At 42.9% G+C, this 19151-nt stretch overlaps 1 protein-coding gene and 1 long non-coding RNA gene across 7 annotated transcripts in view; one reads left to right on the top strand and one right to left on the bottom strand.

Moving 5' to 3' along the window:
- The window catches only part of GPCPD1 (glycerophosphocholine phosphodiesterase 1), a 57749-nt gene that overhangs the window by 5307 nt on the left and 33291 nt on the right, over positions 1-19151 (top strand). For 3 of the 6 annotated variants that reach the window (XM_077313060.1, XM_077313036.1, XM_077313079.1), the window contains exons 2-9: positions 2769-2856; positions 4813-4909; positions 6222-6306; positions 8197-8223; positions 12509-12584; positions 14849-14887; positions 16024-16147; positions 18021-18285. In XM_077313060.1, the coding sequence (XP_077169175.1) occupies positions 2808-2856; positions 4813-4909; positions 6222-6306; positions 8197-8223; positions 12509-12584; positions 14849-14887; positions 16024-16147; positions 18021-18285 (762 nt within the window). In that variant the 5' untranslated portion in view covers positions 2769-2807. The remainder of the gene's footprint in view (positions 1-2768; positions 2857-4812; positions 4910-6221; positions 6307-8196; positions 8224-12508; positions 12585-14848; positions 14888-16023; positions 16148-18020; positions 18286-19151) is intronic. The other 3 variants (XM_077313070.1, XM_077313054.1, XM_077313045.1) reach the window with 2 other exon arrangements.
- The window catches only part of LOC143825129 (uncharacterized), a 52295-nt gene continuing 38046 nt past the window's right edge, over positions 4903-19151 (bottom strand). Inside the window, exons 3-5 of the long non-coding RNA XR_013226953.1 lie at positions 18658-18730; positions 5800-5879; positions 4903-5083 (exon numbers count right to left, since the gene is read on the bottom strand). This is a non-coding gene — a long non-coding RNA (uncharacterized LOC143825129). The remainder of the gene's footprint in view (positions 5084-5799; positions 5880-18657; positions 18731-19151) is intronic.

The raw sequence follows: 19151 nt of genomic DNA, 5'->3' as shown, positions 1-19151 counted from the left end.
TTAGCCCTACCCACCAGGCAGGCCACACCCTGGATCTCATTTTTGGTGTGGGTTTAATCATGGCTCTGGTCACGGCAAATGCCGTGGCGTGGTCAAAGCCACTGCTCCCTGAAGGCTTGGCTAAGACTACCATTCCCTCAGTTGGGCGCCAAGTGGATTTTAGATTACCCGTGGAGACTTATGGATCCAACTGGATTCCCAAATGCTCTGTGGGACCCATTGCCTTGTGGCACTTCTCTAAATGATCTCATCAGCGACTGGAATGACAGAATGCTGGCTGCCATTGAGGAGATAGCTCCCCAACGTTCTCTCCCGTCTCAAGCGAGCCCCAAGGTATGTTGAGGAGCTTCACAGAAAGAAATGGGAACTCAGATGCCTAGAGCAAGTTTGGAGGAAGACTCGCAACGAAGCTTCGAGAACATCATATAGAATGCAGCTGAAAGCCTATGAGATGGTGGTGAAGTCAGTGAAATGCAATTTTTACTCTACTACCATCGAGTCTGCAAACTCATGCCCAGTATAGTTGCTTAGGATAGTTCAGTCTCTCACTGCCCTGGAAGAAAGGCGCCAAAATAACCTGCTGAGATCCATTTTTTTCCAAAGGTTATCTGTCAGGGCACCAGAGCCATCTCCATCCTGTGGCCAGGCTAGAAGTCAGGTTGGAATGGGTCAAGTGCTGTTGTTTCTTCCAGGTAACCCTGCAGCTGTCCTAATCGTTGTCTTTTAGAGGGGAGGAATCTTAAACAGGCTTTCAGTTTCTGTAATATCGGTGTCCTCGCCTGAGCATGAGTTGTTACGTTTCAGTGAGTTACCTCATGGTGATTTTTCTGCCAAAGTAAACTTCTACTGTTTTCCCTCCTGACTACGTTTGGGGGTGGAGAGGAATTTGATATCACAAATCCCACATTATGGATTGTTTGACATGAGATACTTGCCTGACTCCTATAAGAACAGCTCCTGGAAATTATGCAATTTCACTGACGTACGCCACTTGCTGTTTAGACATGGTTTTAATCAAAACAATTTCTGCTTATCACCTTTTAGGAGGCTTTGCATCCTCTCTCCCATACCATCCAGCCTCAGATCTTCAGTGTTAAATTTCTGTAAATAAATTTTCACAGCTTTTTTGCCTCAAGGAGCATTTATGGCATCCAAACCCGTGACACTAAACTTCTGTGGTACAGTGTAGTCACCAAAGCCTAAGGCAAAGGCTGGGGGACCCGTCCCCCCTTTCAATGTGGGCAGTAATGGTCCTAGAGAGGATGGGAAGGAGAGAAAACATAGCCATTCAAACCTTTACCGGTTGAAGCTCCTACCACTTTGTTGACCTTTTGTGTTGGTGTTTGCTGGAGTTGAGTGAGGTGAATTCTTCCTTGGGGTTGGAGGTATCTCTTTTGTTTTAACTTGGGGGGGGGATAGGGGTCTTCCATAAGCCCTGGGCCTTGGGTGGCAGGGAGAGTGGCCCTTTACATCTTTTCTACCAAATTTCCTTATTTTCCTTTGGAAATATTGTTGACAAGGACTTGGGGAAAATGGAAAAGAATTTCCTAAGGTCTCCAGTTGCCTGATTCTCTTTTTTTCATAATATCCAGTAAGGGCCATTGCTCCCTACCTGATGCCTGTCACAGAAAACCCCTGCTTCTTCTTTCATCCTCTGTCCAAGAGCCCTTGTAACTAACTCTCTTCTCCTTCAGGAGAAAGGTTGTTCTTCACTTTGTTCTTTCAATCTTTAATCTCTGGTGACCTTTGCATATGCAAATCTAGTATATACTTGCCTCAACTCTGTATTTAGCCATTCGTTTGATGAGGGACTGTTTGTGGTTCATGAGCCAAAAACTGGTCTGTCGTAAGCCCTTATGCTCCTTATTATGCAATGTTTATGTGAGTAGTTTGTGTGAGTAGTTTATCATATGTTCCCACAGAGGGATACGACTTTGTGCTCCGAAGGTAAGCTGAAAAGTGTGCAGCTTCCTTTTTTCACCTTCTAGTTTGGGAGAAGGATGGGAGCTTGTTTCCGACCGACATGGTTTTATGCTGCCTTTGAAATTCAAAATTCAACCTGTCATAGACAAGGTTCCTTGTCATATGTCATAGACAAGGTTCCTTTCCTCCTGCACCATTTGGGAGAAAGTCAACTCAGGTTTTGATTAACACCAGCCTAAAACTGGTGAGCCTTAGTCGCATAGAGAGAAAACAGGCAACTTACAAAACAGTTGTAAGTCATATGTTGAGTTTTTGTCTTAGATGCTGCCATGAGAGTGGAGTGATGACTTTTGTCGCCCCCAAGCCCTTTTCCTGGAGGAGCCATTTCCTTGTTTTTGCTGTTACACTTGGGAGTGCTCTGTGCATGTGGAATAACAAAAAGAGGGAAATTGCTCTCCCTAGTACTGTTTCTGCACAGAAAAATCACTTGGGGTAGGGTGATTTTCCTGTGCAGAAATAGCACTAGGGAGAGCAATTTCCCTCTTTTTGTTACTACATACTTGGCAGAGTTTGAATGTTCCTATTTTTTTTAATGAACTTTCTCACAGATGCTATGTGACTTCAGGGAACCTGATTGTGTCTGAATATCCTGGACCTAACTCATTAAAACCCAAGTATGTAGTTTGGTCCTGGGCCTACCACTTTTGTTTATTACTTGAGAAGGCAGTGTTCCCCTCAAAGTCCATTTGCATAACTATTTGAAATGCCTGCATTAACTAATGTTAAAAGGTTTACACAAGAAAGCTTGTGTTACTGAAATATAATCCTTTTTTCCCCTTTCTCAGTAGACTTGATACAGCAGCCATTAAGCATCGTTCACAAGGATGGCTCGTTGTCAGGTTACCTTTGAAGTAAGAGGAGAATCTCCACCAGGTAAAAAAGAAAAAGCACCTGTTCTGCATTTCTGTCTTGTAACAAAACTGGATAAAAATCTTCTGCTTTGCATGTACCATCAGCTGGAAAGTGGATGTACGGAGAACTAGATTCCCATTGCTTTTCACAGACCCATTCTTGTGTTGAGAAGATTTCCATAAATGTGGTCTGGTGCTGTTGATTGTAAGGATTTGTTTTGAATGAGCGAGACAGGTTTTCTGAGTTCCGTTACGCTCCCAAACATTTGCTGACCTGGTAAAGGTATCCCCTGTGCAAGCACCGAGTCATGTCTGACCCTTAGGGTGACGCCTTTTAGTTGAGGTGAAGCTGCTTGGCTTAATTTTGATTGCAAACAGACTACAAAACAGCAAACGACGTATCAAAGGACTGAGGCAGGGACCTGTTGCTCCAGCTGTTCACTCAGAGCCATCCCAGTCCTCCCAGCTGTAGATCTAGAATGTTTGGTACAGAACTGCAGCCACACAACAGGAGTGTAGCTTGTCTCTGTATTTGCTATGTAAAAAGATAGGCCAACTTGCCCCACCATATGGTGAAATGGGCAGAAATTGTTCTTAGTCAAGGCAAGAGTTAATTTAAAAATTCCTCTTTGTTCCCTTTGTATTGTGGCTCAAGAGAGTGAGGCTAAGTAGTACCTATAGCTCTTGGCCTCTTAGTTTCCCGGTTTCAAGCTTTTCTTGATAGGTTGACTGACCTTAAATAGTAAGTAAGTTCCTGCAGCATTCTTCCAGTGATCTTGCCCCCTCGGATGGTGGTTTCTTCTGCTGCATTGCATCATGGTCAGTCAGCAGTATGCAAGGTAGTGCCATGTCAGATAATGGAGAATCTGTTCTTCTTAGCGTCATACTAGCAACCCATATCGGTGAATGTAGGGTTACGGATGTCGAAATTTGTTGCACATGTCTCTCGAAGGCACCACTTCAGCACCACTTTGGGATACCTGTGATGCATCTTTTGCTCCCCCGTCTGGGTTGTTGCAGTGCTGTATGCATATCAAGCGGTTCATGTTTACAGCCAGCGTTTTTTCCCTAATGTCACTCATAGGGGCCATAACAGATCTACTATTTAGGCAGAGACTAGACACAGATTTTCTTCGCTTCAGCAAAGTGATCACACAGCATGTCTCCCAACGAGTTCCTGAGATGTTTCACTTAATAAATCAGGTGCTTTTGATGCCGAGTACAAATAACCAGTGTCCGTTGAATGTGTTGTGGGGGATTAGGAAGTGTTACCAAATTCACTGTCCCCTTTAATTGATGTGAGAGAACTGTGCTAATAGAAAGTTACACAATCCATACCTGCTTATACATTTAGGTGCCTCTGTTAAAGAGAGAAGAGCCTGAGATGTAAGCGGGGAAGGAGGCAAGACGGGGAAATTTGCCTTACCTTAGAACAGGCTTTCTCAGCTAGGGTTTCATGAAACCCTGGGGTTTTTTGATTGCTCTGGAAGGGTTTCCAAACTGGGTGGGAATATTACTTTTTAATATATTTAAGTTCGTTAAACATTTATCAGATAATTTGAACATAAATGGTCATGTCGACCTCCCCCCCCCCGCCCCCAACGATGGGCCTGAAGCGGGTGGAAAGGGGAGGGGCCCCGGGTGGGCGTGTCCACATCTCTGCTTCCCAACCATATTCTGCACAATTGCACCACTGTTGGAGTTCCTCAAAGCCTGAAGAATGTTTCAGGGGTTTCTCAATGGTAAAAATCTTGAGAAAGGCTTAAAATGTATGGGAATGGGCAGGGCACATATACCTCATTGGTCTGCCATATGCATAATTGTGTCTAATATTTTGTCCACTACTTGGATTGTTTTAATAGTACTTTAATAGCAGAGTGTAAGTTTACAAATTTAGGTTCTGCAGTTAGCATTAATGCGGGCTTATAAGGTTGGAAAACTTTTTTGTGTCTTTTAAAACCTGTGTTATTCTTCCTAGGAGTGGTTATTGCCGTATGTGGAAGCTGCAAAGCTCTGGGGAACTGGGATCCCCAATGTGCAGTAATCCTTCAAACTGAGGATGAGGCTGGTGATATGTAAGTTTCTTTCAGCAGTAAATAGGAAAAGTATTTCCTGGTCTTCAAGAATGGCTGTAGTCATTACTTATTCTTTGCTTGCCTCTTCTGGCTGGTTGTTTCTTGCTGGTTTGGTCCCTATGCTTGTAATGATGGGTTTTTGTTTGTTTGGTTGGTTTTTTTGGCTTTGTGTTTCTGTGAAAGAAAAAAGAAAAATCTGCCTGTTTAACAAAGATGTGCAGTGTGTGGATGATATCAAATTGTCACAGGCTCTGCCCTAATCTTTACATCCTCTGTAGTCCCCTATAAAGAATTCTTTGCAAGGATAAAGTGTGTGCCTGCAGATTGCTCCCACTATATTTGCAAGAATTTCTATGGATGGAGATTGATGTAGAAATACTCCCCTCTGGCTGTTCATGTTGTTTTATGCAGCTCTGGCTTTGATTCAGTTACTTGAATGAAGCAATTAAACATCTATTGCTGCATATTCGTTTTTTCCCTGCCACCCTGATTTTTTTTGTGTTCTCAGGTTGGAGTGGGAGAGGAAGTAGAAGTTAATGAGTACTACTGTGCTCCCGGGTCTTCTGATAGAGCCAGTAACAATGTCCAATTTTTGTTAAAGCCAGAACAAAAGGGTATCAACAGAGGTGTTTATGTTTTTTGCATCATTGAGCTGCCAGCTGATAAGATAGTAACATGATTTGGTGTGAGCTCAGTACGTTCTGTAGGAACGTAGGCTGCCTAAGGAGGTGGTGAGCTCCCCCTCACTGGTAGTCTTCAAGCAAAGGTTGGATACACACTTTTCTTGGATGCTTTAGGATGCTTTGGGCTGATCCTGCGTTGAGCAGGGGGTTGGACTAGATGGCCTGTGTGGCCCCTTCCAACTCTGTGATTCTATGACTTTTGCTTACCTTCTCCCCCATCCTTCTCATGCTAGTTCACAAGCTGTTTTGGAGCCAGAGCTGATAAGCTTTCAGACTTGAAGGATAACCTTTGAAAGAAAAAAAAAAGCAATCATGTACATGGTTGTTCCTGAAAGAGTAAAATGGGAACTACAGACTTTGCCTAGATATATTTGTGAATGAGAACCTGTGCTAGAAAATCCCATGTTATCGATCTTATGTTTGCCTGCAGAGGCACTTGCATGATGGTTTTCCCGTTGTGTCCCAGCAATAGTCTTCTGAAGCCTCATGTAGAGGTGAATGTCCTCCTGTGCTGGCTTTTGCACATCTAAAAATGAACTTCAGGACTGCAGCAGGGCCTCTTTAAATGTCACTGTTGGACTGTAACAGTTTATGTTACTAACCCCTTTTCCAAAATACTTGTTCTGCAGCCCCCTCTGGAAAGCTACAGTTGACCTTCCTAAAGGGGATGACATTGAGTATCGGTACTTTCAGGGGACCTTTTTACAACCTCAGGTATGTCTCCAGAAACACTAATACAATTCATTGACTAACTCTAGGATGAGTTCTCAGTGGAACACAACTTGAAAATAGTTTATACCAAAGCTGTCCTAGTTGCTAGTTTTCCTACTTGCTTCCGAAACAAGTGGACATCTTAGAGCTTGTGCCTGTAATGGGGAACTGTAATTGGTCACTTCCTCCTAGCGTATGCACATGTATCAGAATGCACAGTGATCTACACACACTTTGCCTGTGAAAGTTCTTTCTTATGTGTGACCTTGAAGGCCCTTTGACTACTCAGCTTAAGAAAGGCTGGATCTGAAACAGGTCACTGGGCGCAATCTCCTTTCCCATCAGCTGTAATCTTTGTGCTCACCTGCTTTCTGGGAACTGGAGGAGATGATCCTCCTACCTCCTAATTTCCTCAGACCTCTTTAAAAGCAGCAGCACACCCAGCCGTACATATCACTTCCCAAACTCTTAAAATTCATTCTTACGGGAGTCCAGCCCCTATTTCTTGCTTGCCATGAAAATTAAAGCTCTCAGGCAGGTGGTTGTGCTGTTTTTGTTTTAAAAGGGAGCAAGAGAACCAAAGAGGTAAGACACTTCTGGGAGGTGATGGCGTCAGGGTGAGGATGGTGGGGGCAACAGGAAAGCATGAATACCAGAGTGTAGGTGGTGACAGTTCCTGCCATGGCCGCAGGTGCCAAAACACACCGAACCACCACTAGCTTAAATATTCTGTTATTTTGTTGCTCTTAATAGTAAAATGGGGTACAGTTATCTAATGCAGTGGTCCCCAACGTTTTTATCACCAGGGACCGGTCAACGCTTGACAATTTTACTGAGGCCCGGGGGGGGGGGGGGCTAGTCTTTTGCCAAGGGACGTCAACACCGCCTGAGCCCCTGCTCCACTTGCTTTCACACTGGTGCCCCTTCCTGCTCCCCTCTGGGGGGTGCTGCCAGCAGCAGCCGCGCAGTGCTACACCGAGGGGAAGCCCCAGCCATGGCGGAGAGCACCAAATGTGAGCCAGTGGCAGAGTGGCAGGGCAGCCCCCAAGGCAGCAGGCTGGGATGAGGATGAGGAGGAGCCGCGGCCCGGTACCGACTGATCCATGGACCGGTACTGGTCCCCGGACCGGGAGTTGGGGACCACTGATCTAATGGGCTGGTGGAGTAAATCCTCAGCAGCAGAAAAGAGCTAGAGGCATGGACATTCATCTGGATGATTTTGCTTATCGTCTGGCCTCAATGTGCTAAATACCTGTACTAAATAATTTAGACGGAAAGGAGGGTATCTGGATTGGAAAGACAAGAACCCATGAGGTCAGACTCCTTCCAGAGTTAGTCTGCTTTTAGTGAGCGCTCTTTTAATTTTGCTAAAAGACCTAAAGCAGTGGTTCTCAACCTTCCTAATGCCGCGACCCTTTAATACAGTTCCTCTTGTTGTGGTGACCCCCAACCATAAAAATAAGCAAATGTTCTTTCAAAGAAATTAAACCGAAACTGACGAATGGCATGATGATCCAATTTTCATGATCGTGTATAAATTGCTTTTTTCCCGGGGTTTCTTAGTTCAGTTCTGCCTCTTGTCCCACCATGCCGATCTCACTCTTTTCCGCTGTTGAAGACAGCTCTATCTTGATGTACCCCACAAGGCTGTTGTGTGGATGGCGCCCCCCCCCCGGCCAAGCTGCTTGCCCGGCCACGACCCCTGCTCAACCCCCAAAGGGGTCCCGACCCCCAAGTTGAGAACCCCCTGACCTAAAGGATACATGAGAGAGAGGGATAGGCATAAAGTAATCTGCTGTAGTAAGACAAGTTCCTTTAATACATGCAAACTTTACAGTCTGTATTAGTGAGTGTATTTCTTTGAGTAGGTGCTCTGTATCGTGTACACTGTAGGTACCATGTGATGCAGAGACTTCAGTGGTAAGTATGAATTTTATGGACTGGTAGAGTAATGACATGTATAAAAATCTCATGTGAGCCTGTTTACCTGAAGAAGTTTAAATTTGTCTAGGGAAGGGATTGTATGAGTTAATGGAGGTCAACGCTCTCAGCAGACTGTAGTTACATCTTTGTGGTGTCTATGCATTACACTGATGGGCTTTGTACCTGCACAGGACAAATTGTGGTGTAAAAATAGTGGATGTTTGAATAGGACATGTCTAGAGGGCAGAGTTATTCCTTTACTGTTTAGTTCTTTTGTTTTTTTGTCTGCTGCAGTGGGGACGATTATTTATTTATCTATCTATTTATTTTTGAATTTGTTCCCCACCACTCTTGGCAAGACAGCTCGTGGTGGGTTGCAGAATAAAAAAACCCATAATACAATAAAATTCCCATTAAAAAACCCCAGTTAAAATTACAAGCTACATCAATGCAATCACAAGCATGACGGCAAAAGAACAAGCCCTCCCCCCTCCCCCTCCGGGGCAGCAGGGTAGCATCTGCTGGCTACCACTGATGGAACAAGAAATGTGGTGGCACATCTTCCTTTGGGGGAAACCCATGAGGTTTTTATCTCAGTTCCCACAAAGCCCATCAGTGTGAATGCACAAATGGTCACTCCGAAGAACAGCAGTCACAGGTAAGCAATCTCCCCCCCCCCATTGTGTATTTCCAGCAGGTTTGCTTAATGTGTTTGCTTATCCTGATGGGAATGCTTGTGGATCTGAAACATGGTTCCATAGTACAGTAGCCTACTGTTTGTCTTCAGGTGTGCTTTAAGGCAGAAGGTAAACGGAGGCGTTTCAGTGGTCATAAGTAATGCGGAAATATATAGACTTGTACATCAAAACGAAACGATGAAGCAGCTGATTTTTGTAACTCCTCTTGCAGCATATGGTCCTATGTGGAAGTAAATTAATGTGGAAGCATTAATGTAGTAGTGCTTAGAGCATATCGTCATGTTTGCTTTTTTTGAAACTTCAGATCAGGAGCATTAACAGTTGCCTGGGTTTTCCGTGGTTCTTTTAAATGTATCTTCGCATGGTCAAAAAAGGGCTGTTGATAGGAGTTAACTTAGAAGAACACCGAAGAAACACCACAAATTTCCTAACTTGGTTATTCGAAATACCCGTAGAATTGTAATGTGTAAGTCCAGTAGTAGACTTGATTCATAATTTACTTGATTGGTGTGAGTGCTATTGCTGTATTAGCTTCTGCCCAAAGCTTTGGTAGGTACTGAGATTGTTGATAAACATTTTGAAGAGAGCCATCTGTCTTGTGTTTGTGCAGCTAACTTGTGTCCTGAGCGAAGCAGAGTGGCACAAAGTATTGGTTTATGTCACCGTGGATGACTACTATATTTCACCAGCTCCCACACAACAAAAATAGTTCATATTGTTTGAGTTCTGGTGGAAGCTTGTTAAGGGAGAAATCATTAGGGTGGGCGTACAGAACCATGACTAAAGGAGGCAGTGGTTTAACATCTGCCCTTGCCTCATTGTGTTAAATATAAAACAGCATTAAGAGGTTACACAGGTTCAGTTTGAATAACTAGCAGGATACAGACAAGTCAGAAATCTTTGCCTTATGGTTAAAAACAAGCCCAATTTTTTTCCCTTTTAGAAATATGAAGCCAGCCTTTTCCCACACTATGCCCCAAAGTACTACTGTAGAACATCATCTTTCTATGATTTGGAGCATTTCTGTATTATGCTTCTATATTATGGTCTTGCTAGCTTAAAAGCAAAAATAAAAAAGTTAATTTCTGTCTTCCATTTCAAGAAACGGCTTACTTACAAGTCCCTTTCTGAAAAGCTGGAGGCACATACCTCCCTGTTGGTGGCCAAGGTGAGAATTAGGAAGTACATTGGACTTAGTTCAAAAATTCCCTTCTGCTAGATGAGCAGCCATTCTCTGACACAGAGAAAGCCTCTGTAATAGGAAGAAGGGAATTCTTAGTCTAAATTCATGGATTTGTGTTTCCAGTTGGAAAACCTTATGTGCATCTGTTCCAACTGAGTTGCAGGTGAGAAATGTATCCATCTAAAATAGCACTATATGCACCAAATTAAACATTACTTATTTAGAATGAATAGTGTGATTATAAATGCACAATATTGCATATATGGAATGTTCAAGGGCTCAGGGATACATACCTGCATGTCTTGAGCTTTTAAAAAATTGAGGCATTACACAGTACAAAATCATCACCTATTCTGAATGATTGGAATGAGTTATAAATGCCCATCAATCTTCAGGATTTCTCTAGAATATTTATGCGCTCTGTTTTTTAAAAATATTCTGCATTGATTTCCAATATTAAAAATGCAGATGTTACTTTGTGGTGAACTAAGGCAGTAACAACCGACCAAGTTCCACAAGATTTTTTCTAATATAGATTCTTGAAGGGCTTTTCAGCTTCTCTCTCTCTCCCTCTCTCAAACTGGGCATCTGCATAGATGGCTTGCAACCCATCCATCAATCTCCTCAGTTCCCATTTTAAAATTAAAAGATTCAGGGTGCATCTTGGGTCGCTCCTCTAGAAATGAACACAGTGTGATTGGCTTTTGATGCTGTTCCATCCTTGAAGTTTTTTGTGATTTTAGAGGTCTCTGAGGAAACAAATAGAGCTAAGGAAGAACGATCTATATGGGATGCAGGACGTTGAGTTTGAAAATCCTAACCATGAGTGGAGAACTTTCAAAAGGGCAGATCTCTATATTCCCATCCATTAGGAGCTCAAGCCCTGTATAGAAGCTGTGGCAGAGACTTCATGGTCATTGTTTACACAAAATGTTGCTGGCCAGCTGCTTTCCACCTTTTTCAGTGTTTTCCTATGAATTCTCTGTCCCTTCAACCAAGAACTGAATGTGCAAACCATCTAATTGTATTCCGTATCAGTGTTACTTTCAGTGTTCTTTGGGCCCTCTTTATTTCTGCTGTGCCTTTAAAGCAGTGGGTTGTGTCCAAAGGATCACAAGTGGAAAGAAAATAGCAGCCAGCATGATTCTGCCGACATTGGCATAGGAGTCCTCCACACAGTCTTACAGATAAGCTATGTAGTGGTATATTATTATACACTTCTTATTCTTGTATGTAACTCTGCCATATGAAAAATAAATAAATCTGTAAAGGTAAAGGTATCCCCTGTGCAAGCACTGGGTCATGTCTGACCCTTGGGGTGACGCCCTCTAGCGTTTTCATGGCAGACTCAATACGGGGTGGTTTGCCAGGGCCTTCCCCAGTCATTACCGTTTACCCCCTAGCAAGCTGGGTACTCATTTTACCGACCTCGGAAGGATGGAAGGCTGAGTCAACCTTTACCCGGCTGCTGGGATTGAACTCCCAACCTCATGGGCAGAGCTTTCAGACTGCATGTCTACTGCCTTACCACTCTGTGCCACAAGAGGTTCTTAATAAATCTGTAGTGCAATCTTTCAAAATTTTGTCCGTGGAGGAACCCCTGAAATAGTAGTCAGGCTTCGAGGAACTCTAGAAGAGATGTCAGTCAGCCACGCCTACCTGTCATACCCACCCCTTCCCCAGAAGTGACATCACCCATATACTCCCATTGGATGTGACCAGTGTTAGGAAGGGCCAGTGGGCTAAACAAATGTGAATGCTTTAGGTCTGCTTAGTGTAGGGTATGCAGAGCAACAGGGGAAGTGGACTCCAATGACATCAGCGACCATACAGATTTCTGGGAAAACCTGCAGGAACCCCTAGGGAACTTTTAGGAGCCCCCAGGGTACCAGGGAATCCCTGCTGCAGTAGTACAATTGCATCTTTATACCAGTGTTCTGGTATTAAGGAAGCTCTTCCATGAACAGAAAGTTTCCTCTGCATATGGAACGGTTCCTTTGAATCCATGCCTATGTTTTCAGTTTGGGAGGGGTGTGTGACTAGTAACTCCAGAAGATTGTCATGCATTACATTACCAATCAGTTAGAACTGATATTCCTTTTTGCAGGAATTTTGATGGCTGATTTGCTTTAAAAAAATAACACCTATTCTATGATCAATGCTTATAAATGTTGTAGATCACTTAACTTGAATTTTGGGTTAGTTTCTCAAGAGTTAGTTTTAGGAGGGGCAAAAGCACTCAGGGGCATTCACAGTTAATGGTCCAGATGGTACGGTTCCAACCCAGTCTGTGGCTTTCAAAAGGTGTACAAGGAAAGCATTGAAATGGCATCACGGGTTTAAGAAGAAGAAAAAAATCTGAAAGTAAAATTACTGCAGACATTTAACTTTTAAATTACAGAGTACCGATGGTCCTTGCCAAGTCATAATTCACAAGTGGGAGACTCATCTACAACCACGATCAATAACCCCTTTAGGTATGGGAACCAACGGCTTCTGTTTGAGACATACGCATAAGACTACTAATATGTAACCCAATGATTTAGTGGGGGCTGATGATATTTTGTAGCATTAAAGGATATGCAACCGGACCACTAATGTACCTGTCTTTTGGCATAATGTGGGCATTAGACTCAAAATTGTCTAGACCAGGGGTAGTCAACCTGTGGTCCTCCAGATGTTCATGGACTACAATTCCCATAAGCCCCTGCCAGCAAATGCTGGCAGGAGCTCATGGAAATTATAGTCCATGAACATCTGGAGGACTACAAGTTGACTACCCCTGGTCTAGACCGTTTAGCTAAAATAGTGAAAAACTTTCTAAACCTTATGTATTGAATGGTTACGGCTTTTGCGGCTTCATCATACTGTACTTGATGAACAGGGTTTTCTAGTTTTAATTAGCTCCCAGTGATCGAGTGGCATTTGCAGTGTTAACAGCAGTCATTGTCCTTTGGAGACTTAATCCAAGATTAATTTTGTAGACCGTTCTTCTGTTCTGGTAACTATAATTGCACATGAGCAGTTGTTAATTTAAAGTGCCACCTTTTTTCTGGAAGGGAAAATATTTTAACTTGACGACTTGATACTTTATTTCCCCTGAAACTTATGCTAAACGTGTAAATATTAAAGGTTTAGAAATGTACATTATCTGCTGGTTTCTGAGAAGTGCATGCTGAAACACTGGAATGTATAAATTAATGTTCTTCCTCTCCCCCTGGTTATGGAGTGATTGAAATTTCTGTTTTCTACGAAACAGCTGAGCTAAAAAGATAGTTAATGGCCATTCTACTACAGCTAAATGCCCTTTTTATTATGCATTATTTATTTCTGTCTGAGCATGCTGTTTGGAAATTAATTTCACCTACTTGGTAAAATGGACTTCAAGTGCAGACCTTTAGGGTGGAGGCCTAAAGTTTGCTCTCAAATATTTACATGGGAAAAATTATGCATGTCTTGCTAGTTATCTTTTAATAGGAATGTTCTGTCCCTCAGTATTCAGGCTCAGTAATCCAACACGTTCTCCTTGACCAGGCGCCATAACTTTTAAATGTATCTGATGCTAATGCAGTTTAAATTCCGGTAGAGGCTCACTATGAAGTAATATATTAAATCAGCGGTCCCCAACCTTTTTATGGTTGAGGACCGCCTCTGGGGGTGGGGAAGAGCCGGCGGCCCGGGGCACTGCGAATGTGCGCTAGCGCCCCCTGGTGGTGAAAATGCACATGCGCGGAGCTGCTTTGGTGGCCCGTTACCAAGGCCTTCAGGCCGCAGAACGGGTGTTGACGACCCCCGTATTAAATGACTCTTTATTGCCTTTATATAGATATAAAATCTGGTAATGTCACTATCAGAAATGTTTCTGGTTCCCGTGAATTTAGGGACCACTGACTTTGAAGAGGGCATGTGCCCTGCCTTGTCTAGAATTAATAAACTAAATAAATGGAAATGTACATTGCCTTGGAAGCATTTTCCTAGTCATTGTACTGCAAGCATTTTGCTTCGTTTTGTTTTTAAACTAGTTTTATAATCTGGCTCTTTCCAGTAGTTCCTCTGATCTTGGAAAGATCAGTGATACCAATGTTGACAGGATTGAGGTCCTCAAGATTACTCCCAGCTGAACTTTTACACAGTTCTAGACCCAATTCTACATGTTGGGGGTCAGACCTAATAATCGAAAAATAACTCTTGAAATTAACCGACCAACTAAAATTTTAGTATTAGATATTGAAATGCTTTGTTTCAAATATACATTGTTCTCTTTATTGAGTATGCTTCATGCTTAAAGCTTATGATTCTTTTTTATACTTTTATAGCATGAGATAGTGAGTTTCTTTCCAAGAAAGAGGAGATAAGTATGTTTAATTGTCAATAACCCCAGATCTTTGTCTAAACTTGGAACTGTGTATGAAAACAGATTTCTTGTTAACGGGCAGACTAAAATACATTGGTCACCTAGCATTATTCTTGTAGCGCAACTTCTGAGCATAATAGACTGTCAAAATGTCATATGTTTCCAGTTTACTTAGTTCAACTTGAAGAAGCATATTATATCCTGCTAAGCATTTCTTAGAATAATACTTAGAGAACAAAGCTTAGGTTCATACATTGTAATAAACATGCTTATCTTTTCGTTCTCATGTAGTTAGCCACTAGCGTAAAGATGCCGCTGTTAAACCATTATTCGACTGTGTAATGCATTAGTATGAACTACTCTCACAGTTTGTCTGTTCAATTTTAGAGGACAGATCTCTGGATGATGGATACTTTGGCATCTATGGTAAGTAGCATTTGTCCATGTGTATGTGTGTGTTAATATCTTGTGCATTGTAGCAAGAGATAATTCTGAAGAATTTAGAATGCCTGTATAGGATTGTATTGCAGCTATCCAGAGCAAAGACTGATAGGCTAAAAGTGGTGTCTCATGACATTATCGTAATGGCCTGATCAAAATTATTGGGATTGTACCTAAACCAAAATGTGTACAGTGCTTAACTGATGTAGGACTTGAATCAATCCCAGTGCTGGCAATGCTGCCAAGAAAAGAAAAGTTAAAGATTTGTTAAGTATGCTCGTATGCTCATTTTGGTTTCCCTTTCAATGTGACTAAGGATAAAGATGAAATACAGCTTGTGATTTACTTACCAAGAAGCCCTAACAAGCCAAGAAACAAACTAGTAGATGGGATGCATGGAACACATCACAGGGCAGAGTTACTTTGTTTAACTTCTCGGGGTTAATTTTACTTCATTGAGACGCGCCATCTAACAACAGCACAACGGTGATTTTGGAAGGGAGTGGGCTCGGGTTTTTTTTTTTTGTTGTTTCTTTGTTTTGCATTTCTGTCTTACAGGCTGAGCACACGCTATAACTTGCTGCAACTGAGAGCTTGCCACATGGTGCTGGCCTCCTCCACGCCGCCTCAGAGTTTACCGAGGTGGGGCAGAGGAGGCCAGCGTCACAGGAGCGGCGGAGGAGGCTGAAGTGGCAGTGGTGGCAGCATGGCGCTAGCCTCCATACCAGCTTACTGAGGCAGCACAGAGCATGCCAGTGTCACGAGCGGCAGCAGCCAGATTGGCGGCGGCAGCATGGCGCCAGCCTCCTCTGCCCCACCTTGGTGAGCTCCAAGGTGGCATGGAGGAGGCCTGCACCATGCCGCCGCCACGATCCCCCTGAAAGGCCGAACAACCCCTCGAGGTTGAGAACCACTGACCCCTCGAGGTTGAGAACCACTGGACTACACAGTTCAAGGTGGCACTATAAACAGCCATGTTCTCTCCAAACATTCCCATATGCATGAAACAGCCACTCTATCCCCCATCCTGCAGAGAACATAAGAATACAATCAGTAAAAAACATGGCAGGATGCTGATGCCAACCCCAATTCTGACTGGCTGTTTCTCTTTCCTTTGCCAGATGATGTGGAAAATGTTGATTCTGGGTGGCTGACATGTCAGACCGAAATCCGACTGCGCCTGCATTTTTCTGAAAAACAGCCTGTATCTATAACTAAGAAAAAATTTAAGAAGTCTAGGTTTAGGTATGGTCTTTCCATTTGTTATTTAGACTCCTTTTTTTCTGCATGTATTTGATTGTGATATTGATTTAATTTTGGAAAAATCAAGGTTTTCTGAATATTCAGGATCTGATTCAAGGTTCAAGGATCTTTGCGATTTGGGTTACCTCAATGAATGCCATTTTAAACAGAAGTTGGCAAAATAGGTAATGTGCATCATATTTGCGGCTGGGGCTATGGCTCAGAGGTAGTGTTTCCTTTGCATGAAGAAGGTCCCAGGTTCAATCCCGGGCATCTCTAGTTTAAAAGGATTGAGTAGTAGATCATGTGAAAGATTTCTACCAGAAACCCTGGAGAGATGAAGAAAGGGTAACCAAAAAGTCTCTTTATTGTGTCTCCTTTAAACAGTGATGAGAGTTGATGCTGAAAGCTGAACAGATATATTTCTTCAGCAGCAAAGCTAAAAAATGGGAAATAAGATAAGCCATACAAAATAGGTGATGTGCATCGTATTTGTGGGAGGGGCTTTGGCTCAGAGGTAGTGTTTCCTTTGCATGAAGAAGGTCTCAGGTTCAATCCCCGACATCTCCAGTTAAAAGGATTGAGTAGCAGTAAATCTGCGAGACCCACGTATCTGCGAGACCGTCTGTCACCCTATGCCCCCCGCAGGGCCTTGTGCTCTGCTAGTTCCATTTTACTAGTCAGGAGACTTGCCTGGCTTCAACTAGGGCCAGGGCCTTTTCAGTCCTGGCACCTACCTGGTGGAATGAGCTCCCAGAGGAGCTGCAGGCCCTGCGGGAGCTTCCGGCTTTTCACAGAGCCTGCAAAACAGAGCTCTTCTACCAGGTCTGTGGTTGAGGCCAGGGCAAAGAGAAGATCTATGACTTCACCACGTTCTATCTGTGGTGGTCCGCTGGTCCCCGGTCCCCAGCGGGGTAGGTGTGGGGTTGGTTGCTGCCATGTCTTTTTGGTGGATTGTATTTTCAACTACTGATTTTAGGGGATTTTTAGGGGATTCTGTTTACCTTTTTTATCTGTAACCCGCCACGAGCTGGCTCAGATGATGATGATGATGATGATGATGATGATGATGATGATGATGGGACAATGAATAAATGAGACGTACCCTATAAAGCCTAGAAAACAGCTCTAAGAAGGCTGTTTTAGCTTTTCTTGTTCTAATCAAAAAACGGAGGAAAATAGTATGAGTGGAGATTGATGAAAATGGCATAATTGTATAGGTTGCCAATACTTATTAAGCAATCAGTTTGAGGTATTGCAGCCTGTAGTGCATCTATCCTTTGGGTTGTTAGCGCTTCATCAGAGAGACGAAACTAAATAGCGTATAATGATCATGATACCCCATTTAAAGACATTTAGATTTGCTGTTTGATAGACTGATTTGTTTTATGGATTTTATTTTAAACTGCCCCAAGCCAGCAGGATCCGGGAGTGGTGGTTAATAAATACAAGTATAAATAAAATTCTTACGTCAAATCATTCCCAACTCAACTGGTAATCATATGAATCCTCAGAGCCAAGAAATAAATTTATATAAAGGCATTCCATTCCCATAAATAGTTAAGGCCACGCGGATATAGAGTACAAGATCTAAAAGTGGAACTACTCCTTTCCTGGAGGAGCAAACACTGAAAGCCCCAATGGTCATTGCGCTCCAAAGACACCTATTCGGCCACACGGACCTCCTATAGAGCATCTGTTATTTAAGGCAGAGTCACGTGTGATCTGAAGATCTGGAAGGCGTAGGAGAGCACTATATTTGTTACTCTGTCATCCAAAGCCTGGCACCCCAGTTGACCTCTGATGCCACAGTTTCTGTTCTGCAGCCATTATTGCTGTCACTGAATCCATCTGGCTTTGCCCCCCTGTGATATAGGGTGAAACTCACTCTGGAAGGTTTGGAGGAAGAGGGGGAAGATGACGACGACGGTGACGATGATGATGTCGATGACCGGCTGTCTCCTACAATTCAGCAGAAAATGGCCAACACGCTAGAGATCTCCGTAATCAGTGACACTGAATTCCAGTCGCGGCATTCTCAGCCGGAATGCGGCTACGCTTTACGGCCTGAACGGTGGACTGAATACAGCATCCTTACCATGGAGCCAGACAATCTGGAATTGATCTTTGATTTTTTTGAGGTGAGGGCTTGACCTGTTCTCTTTTTTGGCTCTTTGCGTGCTAGCTGGGTCCTCTTATATCATTCTTTTTTTTAAGTAAAATTTTATATAGAGAAAAAGTACAAAAAAATAATATTAGTAGTTACAATATCACCCCTCCCTCTACCCCCCAGAGTACCCATTTGCTTGAAGTTTCATTTTGCCAAATGCTCCAGAGAAGAATTCCACTATTCTTCAAATTATTCAGTTGATTTTCTGTTGATCTCAATTTTACCTTTTTAATAGCTCCGCAATTTTAATTAATACTTCACCACATATGAAAAGCAAAACAAGAAAGCAGTTTAAACTTTAGCCCAGTATCTATAAAAAGAAAGGAAAAAAGGAAACACTTACTTTGACACATTTCCAATACTTACAATCAAATCACTTTGAAATCTTTGCAGTTACTTTGGGTATTATATACCATCTATGAAAAAGAATAGAAGAAAATTCAAACACTGTAATTCCCCCTTCCGCCCCTCCTTACCTCTCCCCTGAGTATATCATTCTTGGCCACATTAAACATTCCTATCAGGGTCCCAGCTGTGCTAAAAACTGAACAGAAAACATAGTCAAAGTGAGAGAAGAAAGGGAAGGGGAAGAAAACGTCATCAAAATAAGCTTTACTCTCTGTGATGAGAGATGGAAAATTTACCGGAAGACCTGGGAGTAGATAGCACCAATACTGGGAAATAGATTCCTTTGAGGCACTTCTGTTATCCTGGTTATGGAACGCTAGTTCTTTCGTGCATTTGCTGGCAGGGGCTCATGGGAATTGTAGTCCATGAACATCTTGAGGACCACAGGTTGACTACCCCTGCTCTAGTGATCCTGCGTTCTGACTGCTG

Source organism: Paroedura picta, chromosome 1 (genome assembly GCF_049243985.1).
Source record: "Paroedura picta isolate Pp20150507F chromosome 1, Ppicta_v3.0, whole genome shotgun sequence".
Classification (NCBI taxonomy): Eukaryota; Metazoa; Chordata; class Lepidosauria; order Squamata; family Gekkonidae; genus Paroedura; species Paroedura picta.
This window is presented reverse-complemented; position numbering and strand designations above follow the sequence as displayed.